Source organism: Nuphar pumila, chromosome 4, assembly GCF_984573655.1.
Source record: "Nuphar pumila chromosome 4, dmNupPumi1.hap1.1, whole genome shotgun sequence".
Lineage (NCBI taxonomy): Eukaryota > Viridiplantae > Streptophyta > Magnoliopsida > Nymphaeales > Nymphaeaceae > Nuphar > Nuphar pumila.
The window spans coordinates 34,444,477-34,471,003 of NC_143252.1; the positions used below are offsets into that span (position 1 = coordinate 34,444,477).

At 41.2% G+C, this 26,527-nt stretch overlaps 1 protein-coding gene across 4 annotated transcripts in view; it reads left to right on the forward strand.

The window, feature by feature from the left end:
* The first annotated feature begins 22,574 nt into the window (after positions 1–22,574).
* The window catches only part of LOC149839936 (peptidyl-prolyl cis-trans isomerase PASTICCINO1-like), a 79,990-nt gene continuing 76,037 nt past the window's right edge, over positions 22,575–26,527 (forward strand). For 2 of the 4 annotated variants that reach the window (XM_090002920.1, XM_090002922.1), the window contains exons 1-3: positions 22,575–22,642; positions 22,754–22,992; positions 24,996–25,080. In XM_090002920.1, coding sequence (XP_089859046.1) covers positions 22,925–22,992; positions 24,996–25,080 — 153 coding nt within the window. In that variant the 5' untranslated portion in view covers positions 22,575–22,642; positions 22,754–22,924. Of the gene's footprint in view, positions 22,643–22,753; positions 22,993–24,995; positions 25,081–26,527 lie in introns of those variants that run through there. The other 2 variants (XM_090002921.1, XM_090002923.1) reach the window with 2 other exon arrangements.

The following is a 26,527-nucleotide window of genomic DNA, read 5'->3' on the forward strand; positions in this document are numbered from 1 at the left end:
ACATTGGCTGCCAAAACTTCGATTCGCAGCTCCTCACGTAACCCGCCCGTATATGAGCCCAACAAGGTCTCTTGATCTACATGCGGGAGCAGCGTGCAAAGCTCCTCAAATTCTTTTTGGTAGTCTTCGAGGCTGCCTTTTTGTCTTAAGTTTTTGAGGTCTACGTGGTAGTTGACTAGGGTGGTAGGTCCGAAGCGTTCCATCACCCCCATCACAAATTGATCCCACGTAGGCTTGCCTCGCACCGTAACGACCCATTGGTACCATCTAAGGGCGCTGCCATCGAGGCGGGCCACTGCCTCATCTACCTTGGCATCATGTGGTATGCCGTGGCAGGTGAAGAAATGAGCTGTTTTGTACAGCCACTCACGCACATTTTCTCCAGAAAACAGGGGTATCTCGAATCTCACCTTGCGGCTAAGCCTTGGTTCATAACCGTAAAAGCTCCCTGCAGCCGCATGCCTTGGTGGCTCACCAAGAAAGGAGTCTGCTGCTTCATCCATACAAAATTGATATGTTGCCTCTGGGCCTGCTGCAGCAAAACCTGATGCGCCCAGGCCTGCTGCACCAACACCTGATGCACTCATACCTGTCGTGCCTAGGACTGATGCACCATTGGGGTGCTGCGGGTTGGTGTCAGGACCACCCGTGCCTTGTCCGAGATGCATGGAGGCACCCATCGCATCCATGCGCTCTGTCAGGGTCGCAATGGCACGCTGAAGAAGCCTGAGATGCTCCGCCATTTTCTGGCGGTCCCTTGCCATGTCGATCTAGGTTTGCTCGGCCACTGCCCGAGCTTGCATGCTGTGGCGATAGGAATCGTCTTGACGTTCACGATCGTGGGAAGACTCGGGGATGTCCATCTGCGGTTCGCTTTGATACCAGGTTGATAGTTCCTGCTGTTCGGAGTCCTAAAAATTTTGGACCCCTCCGGTGGTGCGAGGGGAAAGGCGGCTGACACACTGGGGTGCACCAGTTCGGACTCGAACTGGCGCAACTGCTGGAGGGGGCGCGCTTCTGAACGCCGGCCCCTAGGCACTGAGGGGAAGCCCCTGCGCGCAATGGTTGCTCACGGTAAGGCACCCCGTGGTAGCAAGGTGATGCGCGGAGTGCGGCTCAGCGATGGCGAGGGCGTGCGAGCGACGCGCTATGTGCGTTGCTGAGGAGGTTCTCCGCTCGAAACCCCTTTGCACGCGCAGAAGGCGCGTGGGGACGGGAAAGAGAGGTGCACGAAGGGAGGCCTGCGCGCCAGGTGCGTCACGCGTTGAGGGTGCGTGTGGCGCGGGAGAGGTCGTGCGCCGGGCAGAAGCTCCTCGTGAGAGGTGCGCGAAGAGAGCTGCGGGCGGGAGGCCAGACGCGGTGAAGGCCTGCGGGCAAAGGATGCTCTCCGCGCGGTGGGTTGCTCTGTGCGCGCGCGAGGGCCTTGCGGATGGAGGGGTGGAGTGCCACGCTGTGGAGGCTGGCGCGCCACTGGCGAAAGTGGAAGGGAGTTGCTGAGGCAGGCAGGCGTCCCACGTCCTAACCTGCTGCTGCCGCCACTGAGGAAGGCAGATCCGGGGTTGCGTCCCACGCGACCTCGGCCGGCCAGGGGGAAGAACCACGTCCCCTTGGCTACTCGTTGAGCGAGTCCCAGAAATCCGACGTCGAGAACCACGCGACAGTCGGCCGGCTGAAGAGAGAGCCATGCCCTTCAGCTACTCACGGGGTGAGTCCAGGTCCAGGTTTACACCTACAGGAGCGTGAGGGAATGAGGAAGAGCAAAGGCAACTCGAAGGTGCTTTAGTCCCAAAATTCCATAACTTCTACTATGCAACAGGGAAGGCTTATAGCCATTACAAAAACGGGCCTCCCTGGCTGGGGCGCCCAAAACCAAAAAGAAGAGCCCCCAACGACTCTCTGAAACAAACAAGACCCCTGCACAGTGCACAGGGGTCAGCCCCGAGGTGCTCTGAAAGGGCGCCTGCTGAGTCTTGCCACAAAAGGCCCCTGCGGCGCACCTGCCGCAGGGGCTGCTGAGCCTGACCCTTGCCAGAACTTGCACTGGCCTCCTGCCAGCGCCCAATCTTCTGCACAGCAACCTGCACACGCCACCTTGTTGCAGCACCACCTGCGCCCTGCCTCCTGCTCGGATGTCTGCAGACGCCACCCCTACATTGCGCACAACTTGGGCCTATGCACCCAGTTGGTGCGGTCCTCCTAGTGGGCTCGTATCACAAGTGACTCCAAGGCAAAATCAAGAGGATCGGTTCAGAAATGAAGAAAATGAGATTCATCCTTGAAATTTCCCACAAAAGTAAAAAATAAAGGTTGAACTATCAAGCTTCAAAAGCGAAAATCCAAATGAATAGTTATATAAGGTCATTCACTACTTTACTTGTTATCAAACTCCAAATGATAGAAAGATTGAGGAGATTATATCTCGATCGGAGAAGAGTGCCTTGAGATGGTACTCTTGGTATGAAGTAATGCATGGAAACCCAGATTGGCAAACTTTCCAACAAGAACTCATTGAGAGATTTGGTCCAACAAAAATGGTGAACTATAGTGTATTTCTTAAGCAATTAAAGCAAAAGGGAATTATAGATGACTACCAAGGTGAATTTGAAGAGATTTGTTCTATGCTACCACCAATGGATCAAGAAACCTTGCTTGGTTCTTATGTAGGAGGTCTGAAGGATGAGTTAAGGATAGAAGTACTCGCGGCTAATGTCCACACTACACAAGAAGCCTATAAAGTCATAAAGTTATTTGAAGAAAAAATCAAATTAAGTGCTTCAATTCAAAAAATGAAAAAGTAAAGACAATCTCAAATTTGTAAAGGCAAACTCAAGAGAAGAAGGAAACAAAGGAGACTTTGTTAAGCCTAAAACCGAGTGTATGACTCAATCACAACTCGAAGAGAAAAGAAAAAGAGGTGAGTATTTTCGATGCGAAAAGTTATGAAATCCAAGTCACAAATGTAAAAGCTTGAAAATTCTCCAAATCCAAGAGGAGGAGGAGGATAGTGAAGAATCCGAAGAAGAGGAATACCATGGTCTATCCGGAATTAAGGGTCCTCATTCAATTAAACTATAAGGAATCTTAAAAGGAAAAAGGGTTAGCATTCTCATGGACACGGGAGCAACCCATAGCTTCATAAAAAAAAAAGTTGCTAAGGCACTTGAATTAGAAGCTACCAAGTTACACAAGTTCGAAATGATAGTTGAAAATGGGGCAAAATTAAGTTGTCAACAGAAGAGCACAACTCAACGCTTACAAGTCCAAGAGCACAAATTTCTAGTAGAGTTGCATTGGCTTGGCATAAAAAGGTAAAACATTGTTTTAGGAGTAGATTGGTTAAAATCACTTGGAACAATCACATGGGATTTTCAAAAGATGTGTTTGTTTTTCAAAGATGAACAATACTTTATCGTGTTGAAAGGAGGACAAGCACCTAACATGACTTCAAACAAGGAAGAGGCCAAGTTAAGAGTCATGACAACCATCATGTGCAACCGGAAGCAAAGAATTTGCAAAGAACAAAAGGGAGGTATAGAGATTCAAAAACTTCTCCAAGAATTAAACAATTATCCAAACTATCAAGAAAAGGGAGGGGTTTTATACTTCAAAGGAAGATTAGTGGTTCCAAATGGAATTTCTATCATTCAAGAACTTATAGAGGAAAATCATGACACTTTGGAAGCAGGACATATGGGGGTATCAAAAAGTTTTCAAAAGACTAAAGAAGGATTTCTATTGGAAGGGAATGAAGAGAAATGTCAAAGACTATGTGGGTAAATGTCAAATATGTCAGAAAAACAAGTATGAAGGGATGAAAACCCCAGGGCACCTAAGTCCTCTACCCATCCCCAAGGGTGTGTGGCAAGACATTAGCATGAACTTTATTGAATCCATGCTACCCTCACAAGGTAAGGAAGCCATATTCGTGGTAGCTGATAGACTTTCTAAATATGCTCGCTTCATGTCTCTACCCAGAAACTACACCACTAAAGATGTTGTCCAAGCTTTCAAAGATTATGTAGAAAAATTACATGGCCTACCTAAAACCATTGTTTGTGACCGAGATTCAATTTTCCTAAGCACCTTTTGGAAAGAATATTTTCTTCTAAGTGGGACTAAGATCTTATATAGTTTCGCCTACCATCCCCAAACCGATGGCCAAACTGAGGTAGTAAATGGATCCATCGAAACCTACCTTAGGTGTTTTGCTAGTTTCAAACCTACAAGTTGGGTCAACTATTTGTCTTGGGCCGAATACTCCTATAACACCAACTACCATTCAACCATTAAAATGTCTCCATTTGAGGCCATGTATGGATACTCACCCCCAAGCCCAATTATATATGAACATAGAAGTTCTCAAGTGGTGGAGGTTGATCATGCACTACGGAGTCGAGATGAAATTTTGAGGGTGTTGAAACACAACATTGCAAGAGCACAAGAAAGAATGAAGATTCAACACAACAAAGGGAGGAAGGATCGAGTTTTTGAAGTTGATGAGTGGGTATGATTAAAAAAGACATGGACACATAAGCAAAGAAGCATGCATTCGCAAAAAAATGCAAAGTTAGTACCAAGATACTATGGACCTTTCCAGATAGAAGCATGCATTGGGAAACCAACATACCGACTAAAACTACCCTCTGGTTCAAAGATACATCCAAATTTTCATGTTTTATCAACTCAAGCCCCACTATGGTGAGATTCCTCAAGAAATTATAACATTATATGAAGGTTCGCAATCTTTACGAGTCATAAGGAATATGCTAAGAAAGAGTGGCAATCATCAAGTAAGAAGACTTCAAATTGAATGGAAAAAATATGGGGAAAAATTAGTGCCATGGATGGAAGAAGAGAAATTCTTCAAACAATATCCACGGTTCACCTTTGAGGACAAAGGATAGGCGGAGAGTGGTGGACTGATGCGACCCGCAGTGAAGTCACCTCTAGCCGGTTGCCTCAGTAGCGCAGCCACACCAGCGCAAGACACGACAGAAGGCCGCAACTGCCAGCGTGGGTTTCAACATGTGCTAGCGCCTCAGCCACCTCAGTTTGACCAGGTTTAGCGAACTCAAGTAGGTACTAACGAGCGGTGGAGAGAGTACCAAGTCAGCGGGACCAGATTCAATGCATGGGCGTCTGGGGCGCCAAGGCAAGAACGGACCAGGTTCAGCGCATGGGAGCTATTTCGGTTGGGGGACTACTTGAGAGGGCGATATTCGGTTTTCCTCTGCCTATAAATAAGGCTCTTGTGTACTCATTTATATCTTTTGAATAATTGAATTGAAATTGACTTCGGTCATGGAGAGTCTCTACTTTGGTTCCTTGTGCATTCAGTTATTCTTTTGGAGAAATTCGGGACTTGACGTGCGCGTCAATCCTTGGGGCAACTCATACTAGTCTAAAGCTAGTAGAGCTGGAATTGAATCCAGTCCAGTGCTTCGAGTCTAAACGAGATTCAGTGCATATCCGACGTTTCTGCAGATCTTTTGCAAGCTTCGTGACAAGGAGAAGATGTCAAGAACGTGATGCTTCAACCGAAGAATCGGTGAGCACCTGATCTTCCTCTCATCTCTTTTCAGTTTGATTCGGCAAAGAAATTCACTACGTTGCATGTGTTTTACTTACTAGATCGACGTGGATTGCAATCGGCCTTTGGACGAGCACTCTATTGCTGTGCAAGATCTTTCACTGTGTCTTCAGACACAGGGAGGTTTTTCAGCAAGTTTGCTTCGTCCGCCTTGTGCAGAGGAGGCTTATCGTCCCCGGTTCGGTGATCCTTCGGAAGTCAGTCACAGGCCTAGGATTGGTCTTAGACTAGCACTCAGTCTGAGTGCCAAGGCTGTGAGCCGCAAGAGTCTTCTCAGTGACTGTGCAACACTTTCGCACATCGTCAGCCGCATGCACTCCCTGCACGATGCAACACGTTAGACGCACTACACGCACGCGTTTTGTGTGCCACAGCGCATGCGCTTGCAGCACCTCTGCTCAACTATGCCGTGCAAACCTCCCTCAACACACAACTATTGCCGCGCGTTGTCCGTTCGCCGCACGTTCGATCGCCTGCATCGCACACGTCCACTGCACGCTACTCCTATCACGCAACCTCCCTGAGCGCTTGCTGCACTACGCCACACCGTCTGCCTAACCGCGCATTGCAACGCCCATGCATCTCTTCTGCGGCACGTGCCACATCCCTGCAGCAGCCAGCCAGCCGCGTGCCTTCCTGCACTTGCCTAGTGCAGTGCCCTGTAACTTGTCTGTGTAAGCCTGTCCTGCGTGATAGCTCGAGCGAAGAACCTCCCTGCCATGTGAGCAGTGTGGAGGTACTGTCTTGAGTGGCAACATTGGTTGCATAGGCCGATCGGCAAGTTCAAGTGTGCAACTTAGCTTGCTTTGTATGAGCCTTGTAATCTAACAAGTTAGCTAGACGAAACCCCTTGATAGCCTTGTAATAACGTAGATGCTATAGTGAAAGCACACTTACTAGCACACACCATTACAAGTGGCGCCTCATACTTGTTCTCAAAAGAAGAAAGAGCAAAAACATCTTGCTCTCCAACACAAACCTTCCGCGCAAATCCATTGGGTAAAGGAAAAGCAAGGGCTTAGCTTTCGGAAAAAGGATCCTTAAAATATGGTCTCACCACTTGTCTCTCAGTTCTAAGCCTTGCCCCACCCCGCGTGCCTAGACCTACAGAATCGAGCATCCCAGGGTTTGAGTTCTAACACCTTTTTCAACCCAAAAATAATAATAATAAAATAAAATAAGAAAAAAGCCAAAAATGGGTCCCAAAAGTAGAGTGATCTTTTTACCCATGAGGGTAAAAAAAGGGTCATACTTGACCCTCTATCTTTTGAAAATGTTACAATTGTCCAAAGTCAATAAAAAAGGGATATGAATGACTTCTTTTGCATAAGTTTGACCAGTTTCTTAGCCAAATTTAGATTTGGTATATGATTGGGAAGGGTTTGACTAAGTTTTTAAGATGAGGTTGGTTTTAGTTGACTAGATTCAACCTAGTTGGACCCAATATGACTCAGTCTAACCCAATTTTACCTAGTTTTCATCCTATTTGACTTGGTTTCTACTTAATTCAGTTTGGACTAAGGGTTTTGGAGGTTTGACCAAGCCCCTGTTTAGATCAATCCAAGTTTTTGACTAAAACTTGTCTTGTTTTATGTTCAGGGTTAAGGTTCATGACTGGACTCGATGTGCTCTCTTCAAGAAGTTGGTTTTGAAGTACAAAAAAAAAGTTCAAAATAGTTTTTAATGAAATTTTGGGGTGTCTCTACACTAAGGCAATGGTCGTTCTGCATAGTGAGGGCAAAAATTGTTGAATGAAGGGAGTTTTATTAGGGACGCATACCAAGGAAGAGATGGAGCTTGTCAATGAACCTCCCTACCGATGGTGCAATAGGTCTTAGTGTAGGACTATTCTCACATGATTTTCTTTGCTCTACCAACTGTACATTTGTTTATTGAAAAATCATGCAGTTGTGAAGTTATCAAAGTGTTTTAAAAAAATCAATGACTCACAATGCACAAAAATTTCACCACTCAAAGTCATGTTTTCACATTGACACAATTCAAGAGGCAATCCCTATCAAAACTATTTTTTCTTTTTGGAAGAAAGCTGGGGTTAGGAAGATCTCTACAGTCGTTCCGAGCGAACAACTCTACCAGGAAGGGAGGCTTAGAGACCTCGAAGAAAAAACTCTTTGGAAGACGCATGGCGCCTTGGTCAACCAGGTTGCAAATCCCATCCATCGTGGCTTTGGCAATGTCAGCCACATCCGCTTGGCCTGCAGGACGTCAGGAGTAGGCCTGTGGAGAATTGCGTTCGCCGGCGATAGGGTGGATTCTGACACCTTCCCAATGCTGTTGACAGGGGCTTCCAGCCTTTGCACCATTAGATCCCAATGAGAATCCACGAAGGACTCTCCGTTCAAGTCCATAAGCTGCCTTAGGTTCTCATTGACTTCATTTGGCGACCATCCAATCCAGGTGGAGAGAAGAATAGTTCAGTAACAGCCAGGCCACATCTCATATAAAACGAAAAGCTTTGCCATCAACAAGGGATAGAGAAATCATAGATTCTACATTATTTGAGCAATCAAGCGGTGGAATTAAGAGACCAAATCTAATTAACAAAGATAAAGGTGATATTTTGTAACCTTCAAAAGGAAGCGAAGGATGTGGCAGGACCGAAAGCGACGAAGCTAGGTGAGTTGGGCTCCTCTTATCCCTTATCTGTTTTCAATGAAGTTTCTTTTTTAAAAAAATTAGAGGCTCACAGTGCTTGTAGATAAGGGTTCGACGTATGAGAGGGTGGTGTATGTTCCCCCCCCCCCCCGATGATTCACTGAATCCCACGTCTGTGTTCGGGGCTTTGAATGAACACCACGTATACAAGTACATGGGGCTCGTATTTCTGTGTATGTTGACATAACTTTACATCAGACTCTAGTGTTGTTGCAAAGACTTAAGTACCCTTTCTTGCTATTCTTCTCATAAAGTGATGGTTTGAGAAAATGACAAAAATGCCCTTCATTCAAAAAAGAAAAAACAAACAGTTCAAAAAAAGGACAAACATGTCCTCCATCCAAAAAGTCGAGGATGATGTTGACTCTTCAAAGTCTTCTTCTTCTTTCTCCGTTCAAAAAAAGGACAAACATGTCCTCCATCCAGAAAGTCGAGGATGATGTTGACTCTTCAAAGTCTTCTTCTTCTTTCTCCGTAAAACACTGTAAAACCCTATCTCTCTCTAGAGAAGAAATCAAGGGAGGCAAAGAGTTCTCCCTGGAGAAGGCCATGAACATCAACCCTATCACTCTCTCTCATTTCTCTCTTTACTTTTGTGCACATCCAAGAGATGATCCTATATTGCTCCATCAAACACTACTGATCTGCACACTGATTGTAGCATCGTTCAACTTGAAGAGTTGTGGAGTCTGATTCAAAGTTTTTACCCTTACAAAAGGGGGGTCTGAGGGCTCCTCTCAGCGTGGGTAGCATCATTCAACTTGATTCATTGTGAAGCCTGATTTAGAGTTTTTGCCCTTATAGGAGGGGGGTCCGGGGGCTCCCCCCCGGTGCGGGTCGGGATCCAAAAGGGGCCGCCCCTGACAAGGGGCTCGAGGGGCAGTGCCCTCCGGACCAATTTTTTGGGGGCCTTCTTACAACGATTTGTAGTATTTTCGGGTCTCCAACAAGCCCCACAACGATTTATAGTGTTATCCGGCTTTTCAACAGCGATTTGTAGTGTCTTCCGCAAATCGCTATAGCGATTTATAGTGTTTTTGGATCTCATTATAGCGATTTGTAGTGTCTTCCGCAAATCGCTATAGCGATTTATAGTGTTTTTGAATATCACTATAGCGATTTGTAGTGTCTTCCACAAATCGCTATAGCGATTTATAGTGTTATTCAGTAAGCAAATCACTGTAAATTGCTACCCGAATTAGGACCAACTTGTCAGGGCCATATCTCCCTAACCGAAGGTCATATTCCAAATTCGTAAAAAGTGGTGTCTTCGTTATTGAGTTTAGTTTATTCCTATAAATTTTAAATAATTTCTATTGTCATTTCATTCTCCATTTTAACTAAAAATCAGACCCTTATTATTTTGTATTATTTGAGTTGCACAACACCATTCTCGCTTGACATCCACATCTTGATTCTGGCATGCTCTTTGTTGAATTTTCCATTGATTTCTTTTAACCTTGCTTGGAACAAACATATGTCTTTCTCACCACGACACCCTCTGCATTTTTTGACCACGACACCCAGGACCCGTGCCGGAGGGAGCCCCCGGACCCCCCTCCTGTAAGGGCAAAAACTCTAAATCAGGCTCCACAATGAATCAAGTTGAACGATGCTACCCACGCTGGGAGGAGCCCCCAAACCCTTCTTCTCTAAGGACAAAAACTATGAATCAGGCTCCACAATGAATCAAGTTGAACGATGCTATCCACGTTGGGAGGAGCCCCCAAACCCTCCTCCTATAAGGGCAAAAACTCTAAATCAAGCTCCACAACTCATCAAGTTGAATGATGCTACCCACGCTGGGAGGATCCCTCAGACCCCCCTTCTGTAAGGGTAAAAACTCTGAATCAAACTCTATAACTCTTCAAGTTGAATGATGCTACCCACGCTGGGAGAAGCCCTCAGATCCCCCTTTCTGTAAAGGTAAAAACTCTAAATCAGACTCCACAACTCTTCAAGTTGAATGATGCTACCCACGTTGGGAGCAGCCCCCAGACCCCTCTCCTGTAAGGGTAAAAACTCTGAATCAGGATCTACAACTCATTTAGTTGAATGATGCTACCCACGTTGGGATGAGCCCCCAAACCATCCTCCTATAAGGGTAAAAACTCTGAATCAGGCTCTACAACAGTCAATGTGCAGGTCAGTCGGTGCTTGATGGAGCAATGTAGGATCTTCTGCTGGATGTGCATAGAAGCAAAAATAGAAGGGAGAGAGTGAGTGAGAGGGTTGATGTTCATGGCCTCCTCCAGGGGAGATTTCTTTCTCGGATAATCCTGTTGTGCAGAGACTGGGTCTTAAATAATCATCTTCGGGGCACTTAAGTCTTTACAACCACTCCTTTTCAAGAATCATCATTTTTTTTGCACCAATGGAGAAGAGGGTACTTAAGTCTTTGCAATCACATCAAACTCCAACGCTAATTAATGCTGACAAACATGGGGATACAAGACGCACATGCTTACATACGTGGTGCTCTTTGGGACCCCCGAACATGAGATATAGCTAACTGCCCTGTTCGGGGGGGGGACATATAACCTGCTTCGTCGACGTATGGGTTCGACGCCAAATTGCATAAATCATGAAAAAAATAATGTTAATTTAACATTCCTTTTGGAAACTAAAGTTGTCGGTTCTAAAATTGAGAAGATTGAAGCACGAGTTTGTTACACAAGCATCGTCTGTGTTTAGGATTCAACCTTGATCAAAGTTGATGTTATGTACAAATCTCCCTCAAATGCTCACAGTGCTTGTAGATAAGGGTAATTCTCTACAAGGTTGTTAAATGGGATGAGGCGAAGCGTTGAGCCTGCGCTTCGCCTTTGAGGCGTATGCCTCAGGTACTGAGGCGTACGCCTCTCACAACTGGTATGGAAGTGAAGCGGTGGGAGGGGAGGCAGGGAGCGGCGGAGGAGCAGTTGGCCGACACGTGGCGGTGGATCCACCGACACTTGGGGTTAGCACAACCGACAAATCGGGTGGAGGAGGAAGACTTGGGGATGAAGGAGGGGATTCTTTAGGTTGATGAGGGGCAATTTGCGCATCACAACACGCCTCAGTATCTTGAGCGTGCGCCTTGCCTCTGAGGCGTACGCTTCAGGTACTGAGGCGTACGCCTCTCACAACACTGATTCTCTATGCTTAGTCTCAAGAGTCTATGGGTATAATGAGGCTTGAAACCACATCTAATCTTTCTATGATCTCATATTTTGACGCATTCGCAAGACTTTTCCTGGATGTTAGCAAGTGATATATTAGAACTTTAGCAGAAGTGCGACAAAAAGATTTGTCTCTCAATTTGGGCATAATGACAATGGTCTCTTCAACTCATTGATTTCTTCATGCTAATTTCACATGCCATAACACTACAAGAAAATTGTTAATTAGCGACGGAAATTAGCGACGGATTTTTTTCGTCGCTAATTAGCGACAGATTAGCTAGAGATAGAATCTGTCGCTAATTCGCAACAGATTAGCGAGGAAACAACTTTTATCGCTAATCTGTCGCTACTTAGCGACGGATTAGCGACTACAGTTTTTGTCGCTACTTTTTATTACAAGAACACCATTTTAGCGATGGATTTAGAGAGGGAACTCTGTCGTCGCTAATCCGTCGCTAATTAGCGACGGCGTAGCGACAGAATATATTCCGTCGCTTGTTTTGTATTTTGATTTAGCGACGGCTTAGCGACGGAAACATTCCGTTGCTAAGCCGTCGCTAAATGTCGCGTAAATCCCTAATCCCATCCCTCTTTCTCTTTTTCCTGTTTCGCTGTATTGCTCCCGCCCGCCGCCCTCTCCCTCCCGCCGTCCGTCGGCTCTCGCCACCGTCCGGTCGCCGCCGCTCGCCGTCCACCGCTCGCCAGCCGGCGCTCGCCAGCTGCCGCTCCCCGTCAACCTCCCGCCACCACCCGGCGACGCGCAGGTAATCTTCTTCTTCTTCTTCTTCTTCACGCTGTACGCCCCGGCGATGGCCGATGAGGTTGAGCCCGGGCTATCGGCGGCGAACCTCGCCTGAGCTTGCCTTGCCTCAAGCTCATGGCCTGAGGTGAATTATTTGGGGGATGCGAGGATTACGAATTTGGAGGATGGTTTGCATTTCGTGGTGGTGGCTTGTGGATTCCTTTTGTGTTTGCACCGTTTGATAATCTTTTTCTTTTTCTTGTGGAGCTTCGCTCGGCCCGTTTTTCTGAATTGAAGGCGAGGTCATTTTCATTGTCTCTGTTTCATCATCCCAACCTCTCTCTCTCTCTCTTAGGCTTCATTTTCCATTTTGGTTCATTTCTCTGAGTTGGGTATTTTTGGCCCCATGTCGAAGTTTGCCATGGAATTGGGAGTGAATCCTAAATTTTATTCCTCTGTTTTGTTTGTCCGGAAATCTTGGATCAGATTTCTGAGCTGGGTGTTCATGGTTTCATGTTAATGTTTTTGTTGCTCTGTTCAGATTGTTTTCTGTAGTTTTGGACTCCTTTTTCTGAATTGGGTAGTCATGATTTTCATGAAGTTCCCAAGTTTGAAGCTGGAAGAGCTTAGCTTTACTCTTATTTTTTCTTTTTTATCTCTTTTGGGATTCGGTTCAATTTTCTGGGTTGGGTATTCACAATTTCGTGTTAAACTTAGATATTAGTTAGGGGTGGAGGTTTAGGGTTCCTACTGTTGTCCCCATGCAGCATTTTTTTTCATTGTTCATTGATAATTAGGAAATTGGCAACCAAAATGGGCTTCAAGACCTATTACAATTATTAGTTAAAAGTTGGATTTTTTATTTTCAGGACCTGCATAGCTGATTGCCCATTGCTAGGGTCTGCAACATTAGTGTCATCTAGATTCTTGACTCTTAGATAGCTTATGTATGATCCCATGCAGCACTTTAAGTATTCTTCTTGATGATGGTCTTGGTTGACTACTTGTGAGTTTCTAATCATGCATGGACACCATGATGTTGGCCTTTGGAAGAAGTTGAGGTCCTTTATTGCAGAAAGGTTTGTTTTAACATGGTGTGAGGACATGGGATTCTCGTATGGCAGCATTTCTTGTCTGGACATGAAATTTAGCTCAACTTCCCATACAGTAACTGTCATGTTTTCTTAGCGTCGATTTAACCTACTAAGCATGGTGAGGGTTTATGCATGCATTAAATGGCAAGTCTTTGTTAAATAACTCTAATGAGAACAAAAAAGAAGGCGTTAAGCGGGTTGTATGTCTAATTGTTGAGGTGGTAATTATAGTATGTTGTACCTAGTCCTGCACTTTTTCTAATGGGGAAGAGGACTGAAGCATGCCACTCATAGGTGTTCAAAGGTGTTTTTAATACACAAAAGATTCTGTACATAGTGCATTAGTGAATAGGATAGTATTCTAGTTATGTTTTTGTTCGTGCATTGTATGCAAAAAGAAATTAGAAATGAATAGTGTATTTATATGTACTCAAGACATTTTAGTGTAAAAACAGTACCTTTAGGGTATGTTTGATGGTATGAACAAAAAAGACGGAACAAACCATTTGTTCTGTTCATAACTATTCCAAGTCCAACATTTGTTTGGACCATACTCAAATGCTATGTTTCAAGCTCATGGCCTGAGGTGAGTTTTGTAACATTGGTGCAATTTTGAATTATACTGAAAACATAGGAGCAATTTGAAAAATTAGCCTTTAGTTTTTTCATCGAGTTCTCACTACAATTTGATGTTCAAGCTTCAAAAACAAGGTTCGGAGTGCACTTATAATTTTTCTCCCTTTTTTTTAGGGGAAGACGCTAGTTTAAAAAAATATATCATCAATGCTTCTTTTTCACTTTATTTCATCGCATTTCATCATTAGATATATCATCAACAGTTTAGTTGTTTTTTGCATTGCATAAGTGTTTGTGTTTCCTTAATTAGCTTCAATATTCATTTTAACACAGTGTTTTTTACAGACTTCTCAACGGAACTCGCTTGTGCCCCGCCACCCGTGGTAAGTAAGTGACAAAAACAATGCAAATCGGGTAAATACCCGTGGTGAGTAAGTGATGCAAGCGCATCACATGTTATTTAATTTATTGAATGTAACACTTTATTGTTCACACACTCACTTAGTTGTTGATATCTAGGACTGCTTTGTTGGAGTTCGGAGATCATGCTGAGCATGATTTTAATGTATGAGAATAGAAGTGTTCTTATTTTTGGAGTATGGAGTCCATGCTATGCATGGTAGTAGTTAGTGGGATATTGAAGTGTGTTTGCTGCAGGTACATATTTGACATTTGTTTGATATGAATTATTTCGATGTATTGCAATGTTTGATGTGATTGTATCCATGCTTACATGTAGTTACTTTCAATTTGATTATGTCTTCCATGTGAAATTGTATACTGAAAGCATGCTTCAAATGAATGTATCGTGTCATGAATAGTTTGCACATGAAAATATTAAGTTATCAATGCATGCATCATAATTCTTGTGATTGTATGACATCATATATTGCATGATAAATTTGATATTTTGTTCATCATAGCATTCTGATGGTTCTCTTTTAACTGGTTAGGATACTATTCGTAACATCATACGACAGAATGACTGCAAACCGTGAATGGATGTACCGTAGGTTAGTGGACAATGAGTTATTGCATGAATATATGGATGGTGTCGATAGTTTTATTGAATTTGCAACGGCAAGTGTCAGTACGGTAGATCCCACAGGTCGGATTAGGTGTCCCTGCAAGATTTGTAAGAATAATCGATTTGTAGAACCTCATGGCGTTAGACATCACCTATACATGAAGGGTTTTGTGAGTGATTATCAGAACTGGACGTTTCATGGAGAAGAATTTAGAAACGATTTTGATGCACGGGTGAATGTGGTGCACGATAATCCATATACGAATTTGATATTTGATGCTGCAGGAACAAAACTGGGTTCTGCTATGAGTTCTAGTGATGTAAGAACTGTCGTAGATGAAGAATCACCAGCGATCATCCGTTCCGACGTCAAAAGAATGCATTTACAGCAGGCACAACTGAAACAGAAGGTCCATCCTCAAGATTGTCTGGCATAGAGATTCTAAGAAGATTGCGATACTTTCCAGATGTATTAACAGATGCCCGCAGTCCTACACCCTTCCGTGGATTTGGGAAGGATCACAATTGGACGAAAAAATCTATTTTTTGGGAACTACCGTATTGGTCGACCCTATTGATACGACATAATTTGGATGTGATGCATGTAGAGAAAAATGTGTTTGATAATGTGTTCAATACAGTAATGAATATTAAAGGAAAAACGAAGGATAATCCGAAGGCCCGTATGGATTTAAAATTAATATGTAAAAGACCAGAATTGGAACTCAAAGAGTATAATGGCAAAGTACTGAAACCAAAGGCGAAGTACGTGCTCGGACCTGATCAAATAAAACATGTATGTCAATGGTTGAGACAACTGAGATTTTCAGATGGATATGTCTCTAACATTGCTCGAGCTGTGAAGATTGACGATGGACAGTTATATGGGTTGAAGAGCCATGATTGTCATATCTTTATGCAACGATTGATACCCCTAGCATTCCATGATATGTTAGACAAACCTATATGGGGGGTATTGTCTGAGTTGAGCGGATTTTTCAGAACATTGTGCGCATTGGAGGTCGTTGTATCAGATGTAAAGAATCTCGAGGACTCTGTCATCACCACTGTTTGTCTGTTAGAAAAGATATTTCCGCCAACATTTTTCGATGTTATGGAACATTTGATCATACATCTGCCATATGAACTAAGGGTTGGTGGCCCTGTGTAATATCGATGGATGTACCAATTTGAAAGGTATATATTTTTTTATATTTGTCTCTTTAATGACAGATATTTAAAATTTGAAATGTATATTCTTGTCAGATGCATGTTCGACCTAAAAAAAAAGGTTCGTAATAAAGCAAGAGTAGAAGGCTCTATTTGTGAGGCGTACACTTTAGAAGAGATTTCAAATTTCTCATCTATGTACTTCGAACCTCATATTCCAACACGTTACACATGCCCGCCCCGTAATGATGATGGAGAACAAGTAACTGTAGCTGACAAGCTGTCGATATTTCAACCACTTGGGCATGCATTTGGTAGTTGCTGATCAAGGCTATTGACAAATCAAGAGCAAGATGCAGCACACATCTATATTCTTTTTAATTGCTCAGCAATCGACCCATACATCGAGTAAGTATATGTATATGCAACTCAATTATAAATCCTTTTATGTTCTATATGTGGATACATGACTTGGTAATATAAGTATTTGTGGTTTGCAGACGATTTGATCTGGAGTTGCGAAACGAAGTTTCACATCTCACTGATGCAGAAGTACAAAAAGAACGTGAAACTAAGTTTGTGGAGTGGTTGAAACAATTGGTAAAGAAGCTAACATAAATTTTGTACTTATAAACAACACTAAGTTACTTAATTGATCGTGATCACAATCATTGTTTATGTTTGTGCGTAGGTTCGCAATGGTGATGTTAAAGATCAAGGAATATGTGATTTAGAAAATGGTCCGACCAAAGTTGTGCAATGCTACAACGGGTATATCGTAAATGGTTATCGATTCCATACAAAAGACTACGGTATAAACAAATCAACGATAAATAGTGGCGTGTGTGTCAAGGGTAGCAGCTACGGTGAAAATGAACATGATTACTACGGTGTTATAGAGGAAATAATGGAGTTGACTTACTTAGGCATGAATAACAGGGTTACGATATTCAAGTGTCATTGGTTTGATCCAACTGCAACAAGACTCGACAAAGCTTCAGGCATTGTGGAGGTGAATCATAAATCCAGGTTTGGAACATATGAACCATTCATATTAGCCTCGCAAGCTCAACAAGTTTATTATACTTCATATCCGAGTATAAAAAAGTCAGATAGAAATGAATGGTGGGCAGTTTGCAAGGTGAAATCCAAACTATACCCCGAGTATGATCAGTTACAGGAAGATGAGTTAGCTGAAGACAGTGATTACTATCAATCAGATGATGTCTGTGACTTCGCTTATGGTCACGATGTTGCGCATGATATGCATGTCATATCTCCATTGGCTGATGAAACATTCATAGAGGAATGTGATCCAAATGATGTACCAAGTGAATGGGCAAACAATGAAGAAGAAGAAGAAGAAGAAGAAGAAGAAGAAGAATAAGAAGAAGAAGAAGAAAGTCAAACTAGTGACGAGGAAGAATTCTCAAGCTAGTGAGCAAAATCTTACACTACAAACCTCTATTTAAATGCATTGTAATACTTGATGTGAGTTGTATTGCAATACTTGGTGTGAATGATTAAAATTTTTATTTGAATGTATTGTAATACTTGATACGAATGATTCAGATGCATTGTAATACTTGATGTGAATGATTTCAATTATCTGAATGTATTATAATTTATGCAATTAACGAATGATTTGAATTAGTGCAATACTTGATGTCAATGATTTGAATTATTTGAATGCATTGCAATGCTTTATGTGAATGACTTGAATGCATTGTAATACTTGATGTGAATTATTTGAATGTATTGTATGACATATGTTATTTGTTAGAATATGGTTCGTGGAGGTTATAGTGGTCGCTCATCCAGTAGTAGCCAGGCTCAACCTTCATCTTCACGGGCTCCTGTGATAGGTATATCATATAACTAATTAGATGCTTGATTAGTTCAAATGCACATTCTGAGAATTTCTAATGTATTTTTTTACAGATGATGTTGCGCCTGTACACGACCCACCTATACCAGTTGATCACACAAGTCAACAGCCAACACAGGAAACAGGGTCTTCTCAGGCTGGCACAAGAAGACTCATTCGAATAGTGTATATCGATAATCGACCGTAAGTATTTTGTTTTCAATTATTGCATATCTTTTAAATATTTTATATTGATATTTACTGTGTAACAATTCAAGTGCAGCACGAGGTTTGAGCCACAAGAAGTAGTACGGGAGATTAGGAATTCACTTCTTCAACATCTACCATGACCAGTTGCTCAATGGAAAGAGTACCCAAAGGAGGTGTTAGACAGATTGTGGTCCTCATTCATGGTATACAGTTGTTCCTCATAGTTAATGTGTTTCATATTTAATTTATTTAAGCAATGTCTACTAACTTTCTGAAAATATTTGTAGGCTTTGAATCGCTTTGCAACTACGGTGGAAGAAAATGATGCAAGGAAGGTGTGGCAGAAGGTGGCTGCCAATCGATTTGCAGACATGCTGCACACTATGAAGACTGCAGCAAAAAAAGCATCTGGCGTAGTAGATGATCCATTACTGTGGAAGGGCCATGGTCCTATTACTATAAGAAGAGATTACTGGGATAAAATGTGTGATAAGTGGGCGGGAGATGCATTTAAAAATCGCTCTGCGAAGGCTTCACAAAATCGATCGAAGATGCCCGAAGCCCATCTACACACAGGTGGATCTAAGACATTTGGGAGCCACCTAAAGAAAATGGTAACTCATCAATATATAATATTAATTTTATAAGTATTGTTGCAAACTTGTGTACTAAATCTTTTGTCATTTAACTTCGCAGGAAGCAAAAAAAGGAGGCAGTGTACCATATAAGGATGTGTTTGTAGAAACACATAAACGGAAGACCACGGGAGTCTTCGTATCAGAGAAGGCGAGAACGACAACGGTATGTATTAATTCTATTAATAATCATTGCAATATATATGCAAGTTATCATAATGTTATCATTAATTATTAATGAATACTTTAAACATTATTTTGTAGGAGGCATATGAGCAACAGATGGTAGAGCGATATGGCGAAGACGCTACTCAGCATCCATCATTTGATCCTACAGCATGGGTGACTGCAGCAGGTGAACCCCAAAAAGGTCGCGTGTTCGGGTTTGGGAGTAATATGAACACTTCACCAGTTATTGGTTCTTCCAGTTACGGCTCACCGACTTCTTGCGCCGACATAAGCTCCAAGCAGCCGACTATTCTTTCCGGTGATGATGTACGCGAGATCATTAATGAATCACTGAATAACTACTTCCAATACATCGTCGCCCCCTTTCTCCGAAATGAGATCAAGGCCGCTGTTCAGGATAGGGGATCTTCGATTCCAGGTCCCTCTCAGGTATAATCACATATATAATTTTTTTGACTGTCTTAAAGCACATCTGAGCATGGTAGAATCACATATAGAGTTTTTCTAGATGCCTTAGAACACATATGAACATGCTATAATCACATATTCAATTTTTTTACTGCCTTAGCACATATATGAGCATGATAGAATCATATATAGAGTTGCTTTGCCTGCCTTAGAGCACATATGAGCATGCTATATTCACATATTCAACTTTTTTACTGCCTTAGCACACATACGAGCATGATCGAATCACATATATAGTTTTTTGCCTGCCTTAAAGCACATTTGAGCATGGTAGAATCACATATAGAGTTTTTTTATATGCCTTAGAACACATATGAACATGCTATAATCACATATTCAATTTTTTGACAGCCTTAGCACACATATGAGCATGATAGAATCACATATATATATATATTTAACTTTTTGTCTGCCTTAGAGCACATATGAGCATGATAGAATCACATATAAAGTTTTTTTGATTGCATTAGAACACATATGAGCATGCTATAATCACATATTCAGTTTTTTGACTGCCTAAGAACACATATGAGCATATTATAATCACATATTCTGTTTTTTGACTGCCTTAGCACACATATGAGCATGCTATAACAACATATAAAGTTTTTTAACTGCATTAGAACACATATGAACATGTTATATATCATTTATGATAGAATCACATATAAAATTTTTGGCTTTGCCTGCCTTAGAGCACATATGAGCATGTTATATTCACATATTCAATTTTTTTACTGCCTTAGCACACATACGAGCATGATCGAATCACATATATAGTTTTTTGCCTGCCTTAAAGCACATCTGAGCATGGTAGAATCACATATAGAGTTTTTTTAGATGCCTTAGAACACATATGAACATGCTATAATCACATATTCAATTTTTTGACTGCCTTAGCACACATATGATCATGATAGAATCACATATAGAGTTTTTTTATTGCCTTAGATCACACATGAGCACATGATAGAATCACATATAGTGTGTAATTTATTTCATTATATTTTGTTTATCAATACTGACTGTTCTTTTCTTGTGTAGGCTGCTAGCGATAATCAGGGTAGTGGAGCTGAAGGGACAGATAAAGACAATGAACAAGAAGACGCACAAAATCTTGGCGATGATTAGAGGACTGTGTTGAAAATGTTCTATTTTTTTTATTTTTCCTAATTATAATTGTTGAATTGTAAATAATTAAACTTCTTAATTTTAAGGTGGAACGATTAATTATTATAGATACTTGTTATATGAATTTTTTTGTGTGGTTTGTTTTTTATTTACAGGAAATATAAATTGTACAGTTCTCGGTAATTAATTTTTAAATAATTTTTTTTTGATTTTTTTTCGTGTTTGCGATGGATGATTCCATCGCTATTCATATTAATCTAGCGACGGAACCATCCGTCGCTATTCATATTAATCTAGCGACGGAATTAAATCCGTCGCCAAGCCGTGGTCGCCGTTTAGTACCGGCGGATTGGCGACAGAATATAGCGCTCGTTATTCCGTCGCAATTAGCGACGGACCTGGCGACGAAATTATTCCGTCGCCACTTAGCGTCGAAATATTCGCGACGTAAGCATACTGTCGCCTCGTTGTCGCTAATCCGTCGCTAACATGGTTAGCGACGGATTCGCGACGGAATGTGGTCGTCGCTAATCTACTGCTTTGTTGTAGTGTAACAGGCAATTTGGAGTCAAATTTAAGGCAGGGTGGCTCGACAAATATTTGGTTAATAAGTACTGGGTAGATATTTTTCACAACTCATTAGGATCCCTTATCACAACGAGCTGTTGACTTCGGTTATTTCAACTTTAAAGCCCAAAATGATCTTAAAAATTGTGAAAGCAATGTTTTTAACTCTCTTAACTCCTTTTGGTTTAGTGATAAACTAGGCTAAATGGATGAAAGTTTGTTTTTGACTAACAATGCAAGAATTTAGGTGCCTTTTTTAAAGTTTAAAAAACTTAGGCTTGTTTTTTATTAATGCCCAAACTTTAGGTGCATTTTTTTGAATGTTATCTATTTTTAAATACCAATGTTTTACAAATATTTTGATCATTTTATTAAATTGAATGCAACTAATATTAGTATGACTAACCAACGTGGGGGATGGGTGTGTGATCCGCTTGTTTGGTATTTGGTGGGAGCAGTTAGTGCACGTCACCTTGTATTGGAACGTTGCAAGTTCAAAGTCGAATGCTATGAGTTGTATAACTGGTAGGGGTCTGCCTAACCCCAGCTTTCTGAGTCAACAACAACAAAAACAAACATTAGTATGACTAGTTTAAATATCAGATAAAAATGCACACACATGCACGCACACACACAGTCCTTTTCCAACAAATCCAAATAGGTTGCATTAGCAGATTGGGTACGGGCTAAACCAAGATAAGATTTCGAGGCGCTATTACCACAATTCAGTCTGGGTTGCATCACAATAACTATACCAAATTAATCTGGATTTGCATGGAAACTTCCTAGAGTTTTAATTGTCTCTAGCTTGTGCCAGTTTCGAGTCTGGTTTATAATCCTTTAAATTAGATCAAAGACTAATTGTTTAGACCCTGTTGGCTCAACCTCTTTAATTAATAAGACCTACTTTAACAAATGCAAGGTTTGCAAGCCTTTGAATTTTGTGAATCTCTAAGGAGATCCATGGCCATTCGGATCAAGGTGTGGACCGACTCCCTCTCAGATGACGGATCTCAGATCCGAGGATTTGAGATCCGCTTTTTAGGTCCCCCCCCAAGGTTCAAATGGATTAGATAGAATTGGACATAAGATTCGAATATGACACATTATTTATGGATTCAGATCCTTCAAGTAAGGCTCGAATGTGCTTTTAGATCGGACTCGAATTCGCTGAATCAGATGAACTTTTGGGTTCTGATCAGTTTCTAGGTCTGATCTAATTTAGATTCAAATCAAAATCCGACCACATTGCATTTTTTCACACGTTAATGTGCATGTTTTTTATGAGTTGTTACATGATCTAGTGTTACCACATAAAATTCGGATCTGGATTCAATATTAGATCATCGGATCTTTTTCCTGATCAAATGTGCAAAATTCGGGTTCGGATTTAAATCCGATGGATCTGACTCGTATCAGATCCGTTAGCAGCCTTATATAAGATCCGACGCCTCACCTGGTTTGGATAATGCCGGGTCTTTCTTGACCGGGAAAACGTACGGCAACGGGAATCGCGTGGTTCACTTTCCCGCCTTGGTATGCAAAAAATGTCTCCCAATCTTCTCCTTCAATTTCGTCTAAAATCCAGAACTCCTTCGTTCCCCGATGCTGATGAATTTCTGTGATCTTCTGTTTGGTTTGGATCAGATTGCGATCCTGGTTAGGGTTTCTACACGATCACTTCCGGTTAGTCCCCGGTGTTTCTGTTTCTTCCGATCTTAGCCTCATCTGGATGGTTCCTAGGGTTTCTGTTGCTTCCTACCTTCAATTGAGTGTTTGGGCGATCGGGAACTGAGAATTTCTCTGTCTCTTGAAGCAATGACTGTCGATGAAGCGGCGGAAGAATACGTGCCGAGGAAGAAGAAACCGTCGAAGGACGAAGAGAGGTGCCGATCCCTTCCCTTCTCAAATTTCCGGGAAACGGACTTCGTGTTCCTTCTGTTTATATTCAGAATTTTATGTTGATCTTGTTTTTCTTGCGTTGCTCACTTAATTATGGGTTGAGATGAATCTTGGTGATGCAATTTGTTGATTGAGTTGCGGAATTTGCGTGTTTCGGAAGCCGTAGAATGGTGGTAATCTTTTTGTGACCGAGATTGGGTGGAGTCAAGTCTTCATATGTTTTTTCAGAAGAATAATTGGTCTTGATGTGTTGTGATGCATAAAATTATGCAGAAAACTGGTATAGTTTGGATACTACATTTTGGAGTACGACACAAAACTGGGTGCATTCGAACGCCCACTTACCCCGGTTTCATGGATGGGTCAAGTGGCCATCTATTATTAGCTGCTTTCCTTCTTCGTTATATTTCAAACGAGTTGTGCGTTAATAGTATTTCATTCTTGGTTGGAATTGTGGTCTGAGTGTGACAGTGTGCATTGATTTTAGTTTGGAACGTGGGGAACCATGGGATTCTATAGGTTTTCCGCATGCATCCATAGGGACTTTTTGCTTTCTCTGAGATAAGACAGTATTTCAGATGGATATCGGTTTAGTGTTGATAGAGAATATACGTGAGCAATGTAACGTGGTATTCTGAAATTGATAGGTGGTTTGGAACGGAGTGGTGCTATTGCATCATTCATACACATGGGACGTCGGAAGTGGATAGTCATTGTATTTGTTGTTAGTCTAGAAGAATACACATTGGATTCTGTTACTTGTGATTGTTATTCTTGATTTGTAGCTATTTGTTTCATACATTTTGTAACTTTTCTCTACTTGTGCCATTTTAGTAACCATGAGTTTTTCTCCACCCTGCAAGTTTTAACTGTATTTCTATTCAAATAAATATGTGGAGGATGTGTTTCCTAGTTGGCTTCTTAAGAAATCTGTATTTGCTAGAATTCATGTTTTGGTCAAACTTAATGTTTGTATCGCTAAAATAAGGAGAAGTCTTTGATATATGACCGGAGTAATATAATAAATCTAAATGCACACAAAGTGCCTTGCATCACCATTACTGGTATCAGCATTTTTTAAGGACAAAAAATAGTATTTTTCTCAGAGAAAATTAAGGATGCAAGCTGTTCGGATTTAGGATCGGAAAATACATTGGGGAGATGGATCCGGAACATCCAAAATTGGCAAAAGCCCCATCCTGATTTCGAACCATTTGCAGCCCTAGGGAAAATCCTTAGAAAATATTGGCTAAAGTTTGAAAGATCTTTCTCACATTTGTGATGAAGTGAAAAGTAGAAACTTATAAAATATGGAACGAGAAATGACTATTTGACTCTCTCACTCTCTCACACACAAAGGTGGCTCCATCAACAAAAAAGAAATATAACAAACACTTTACATGCTTTTCTTGTTTGAAATGAAAAAATATCATTAAAATTTCAAGTGGAAAGCGTCAGATGTCAAATGTAACAAAACAAAAAATTGCAACATTATTCAATTGTTTTTATGAAAATATTCCAATACTATCATTAAAATTGCAAGGGGAGAAGAATTTTGCAACACTATTTCAATTACTTTATTGAAATATAGAAATATAAAAACACAGATGTTTTTAAAAATCTATAACTGGAACTATCTATATGTTTAAACACACGTGCAAATGCACACACATGCATAAAACACACCAAAAAGAGGAAAATCCTCAACTTCCTTAGTTGGATATTGTCTTTCTTGTTTTATGTGGTGATATATTGCTTTTCAACCTTGGAATAGCGTCACATCTGTCTTTTGGACAACTTTATGTTAGAGTCGTCTTCATCCATGTGTTGTTTTGCGTGTTACATTGTAACTTCTGCCTCATTGCATGTCAAGCTTGTGATATAAATGTGATCTATGAGAATTTGACTTAAAAACAAATTGCAAATGTTTCTTTATCTTTATAATTGTATACATTTCTTATGACTTGTTCCCTTTCCATTTTAATAGGAGAAAGAACATTGTTCCAGGAAGTCTAATGAAGGCCATCATAAGGCCCGGTGGAGGATCAATTAAACCTAAAGAGGGCGATCAGGTACTTTTGAAATTCATGATTGCCTTTGCATACTTTGACCAACATAAGTGGCATTAGAAATTTACTCTACATGTGGATTTTGGACACAAATGTTGGACACCTATGTAACATGGACACTTCTAAAAGGGCGACGCACACCGAGGTCCATTTCTATCAAAAAGTGGATTTGATTAACCCTAACCAAGTCCAGTTTTATCTATATTATATACATAAATGCATGCACACACATATGTATATATATATAAACCAACAAAATAGGTAAACTGATATGAACTGAGATTTTCATAGCTTTTTTTGTAAATCTAACCAGGCAGATGCATTTGACGTGGTTCATTTGCTTGGAATCAACTATTGGATCATCATAATCGGATCAAGAACTGCGATTTTTTATGCTTGAATATGTATGCAAATTTTGAGCCATTGATTTTCTAGCCTTAAAAGATTCTTCGTATACATTGTAATTGGATGATCCAAGAGTTTTTCTATAAAACCAAGCATGTAGATCGCATCCGCACGGTGAAATTTTAGAAAAAATAAAAAAAACCTATAAAAATCTCGGTTCATACCAATTTATATATTTGGTTGGTGATGCAACTGACTATGGTGGTCGGTTCGCAATTGCACCTACACCTTGAATTCTAATGCGGAAGCGGTTTGAGTATTAAAACAAGGGGTGGAATTTTAAAATTAAATTTCAGATTCGATGTGAAGAGCGAATCTGATCGCATGCACGTGAAATATCCGCTATATATATTAACTAACACCCCCTGCAACAAAAGAACACTTCAATAATCCGCTCTCCAACTTCCACTGAACTACAATATCACAAATAAAGTTTACACTTCAAGAACACTTTAAATAAGACACTTGCAGTCACTAAACATGCATAGACAACTAATATGACAGTCAGTTTGTATTTGCACGTCAGATCCAAGAAAGTTGCATGGATATCGACACTAATCAGAGGTGTCAAATCAGATCCGACGGACTGGATTCAGTTGGACTGGGTATACGCAACCCTAAGGACAAACAAAACACTCAAACGACTGAGGTTCTGTGGGACACTCCTGGACCTACAGATTGATTGATGGTTCTGGACATACAACACGCAAAACACACCAGATTTGAGGGCAGCTTGACTGTCGAGTTGTGAATTAAGGCAGTGATACCCAAGGAAAGTACTACCAGCGTTTTCTCTGTTGTACCGATTTTTTTTCAGAGATGAAAATCAGGTAGCGCAACACTTTGCACCCAACAATTTTTTTTTTCATTTCAGAATAAACATTGTTTCGCACTTCACAAACCTTCAACAAACTCAGGAAAATAAAACTGGTTCAACAACAATCAATAGAACGAATTCCAGATTCTTACTAGCAAACACTTGCAACAAAAATCAATATCGATCCCCAAAACAACACTTAAACAAAAGTTATGAACTGATTAGCAT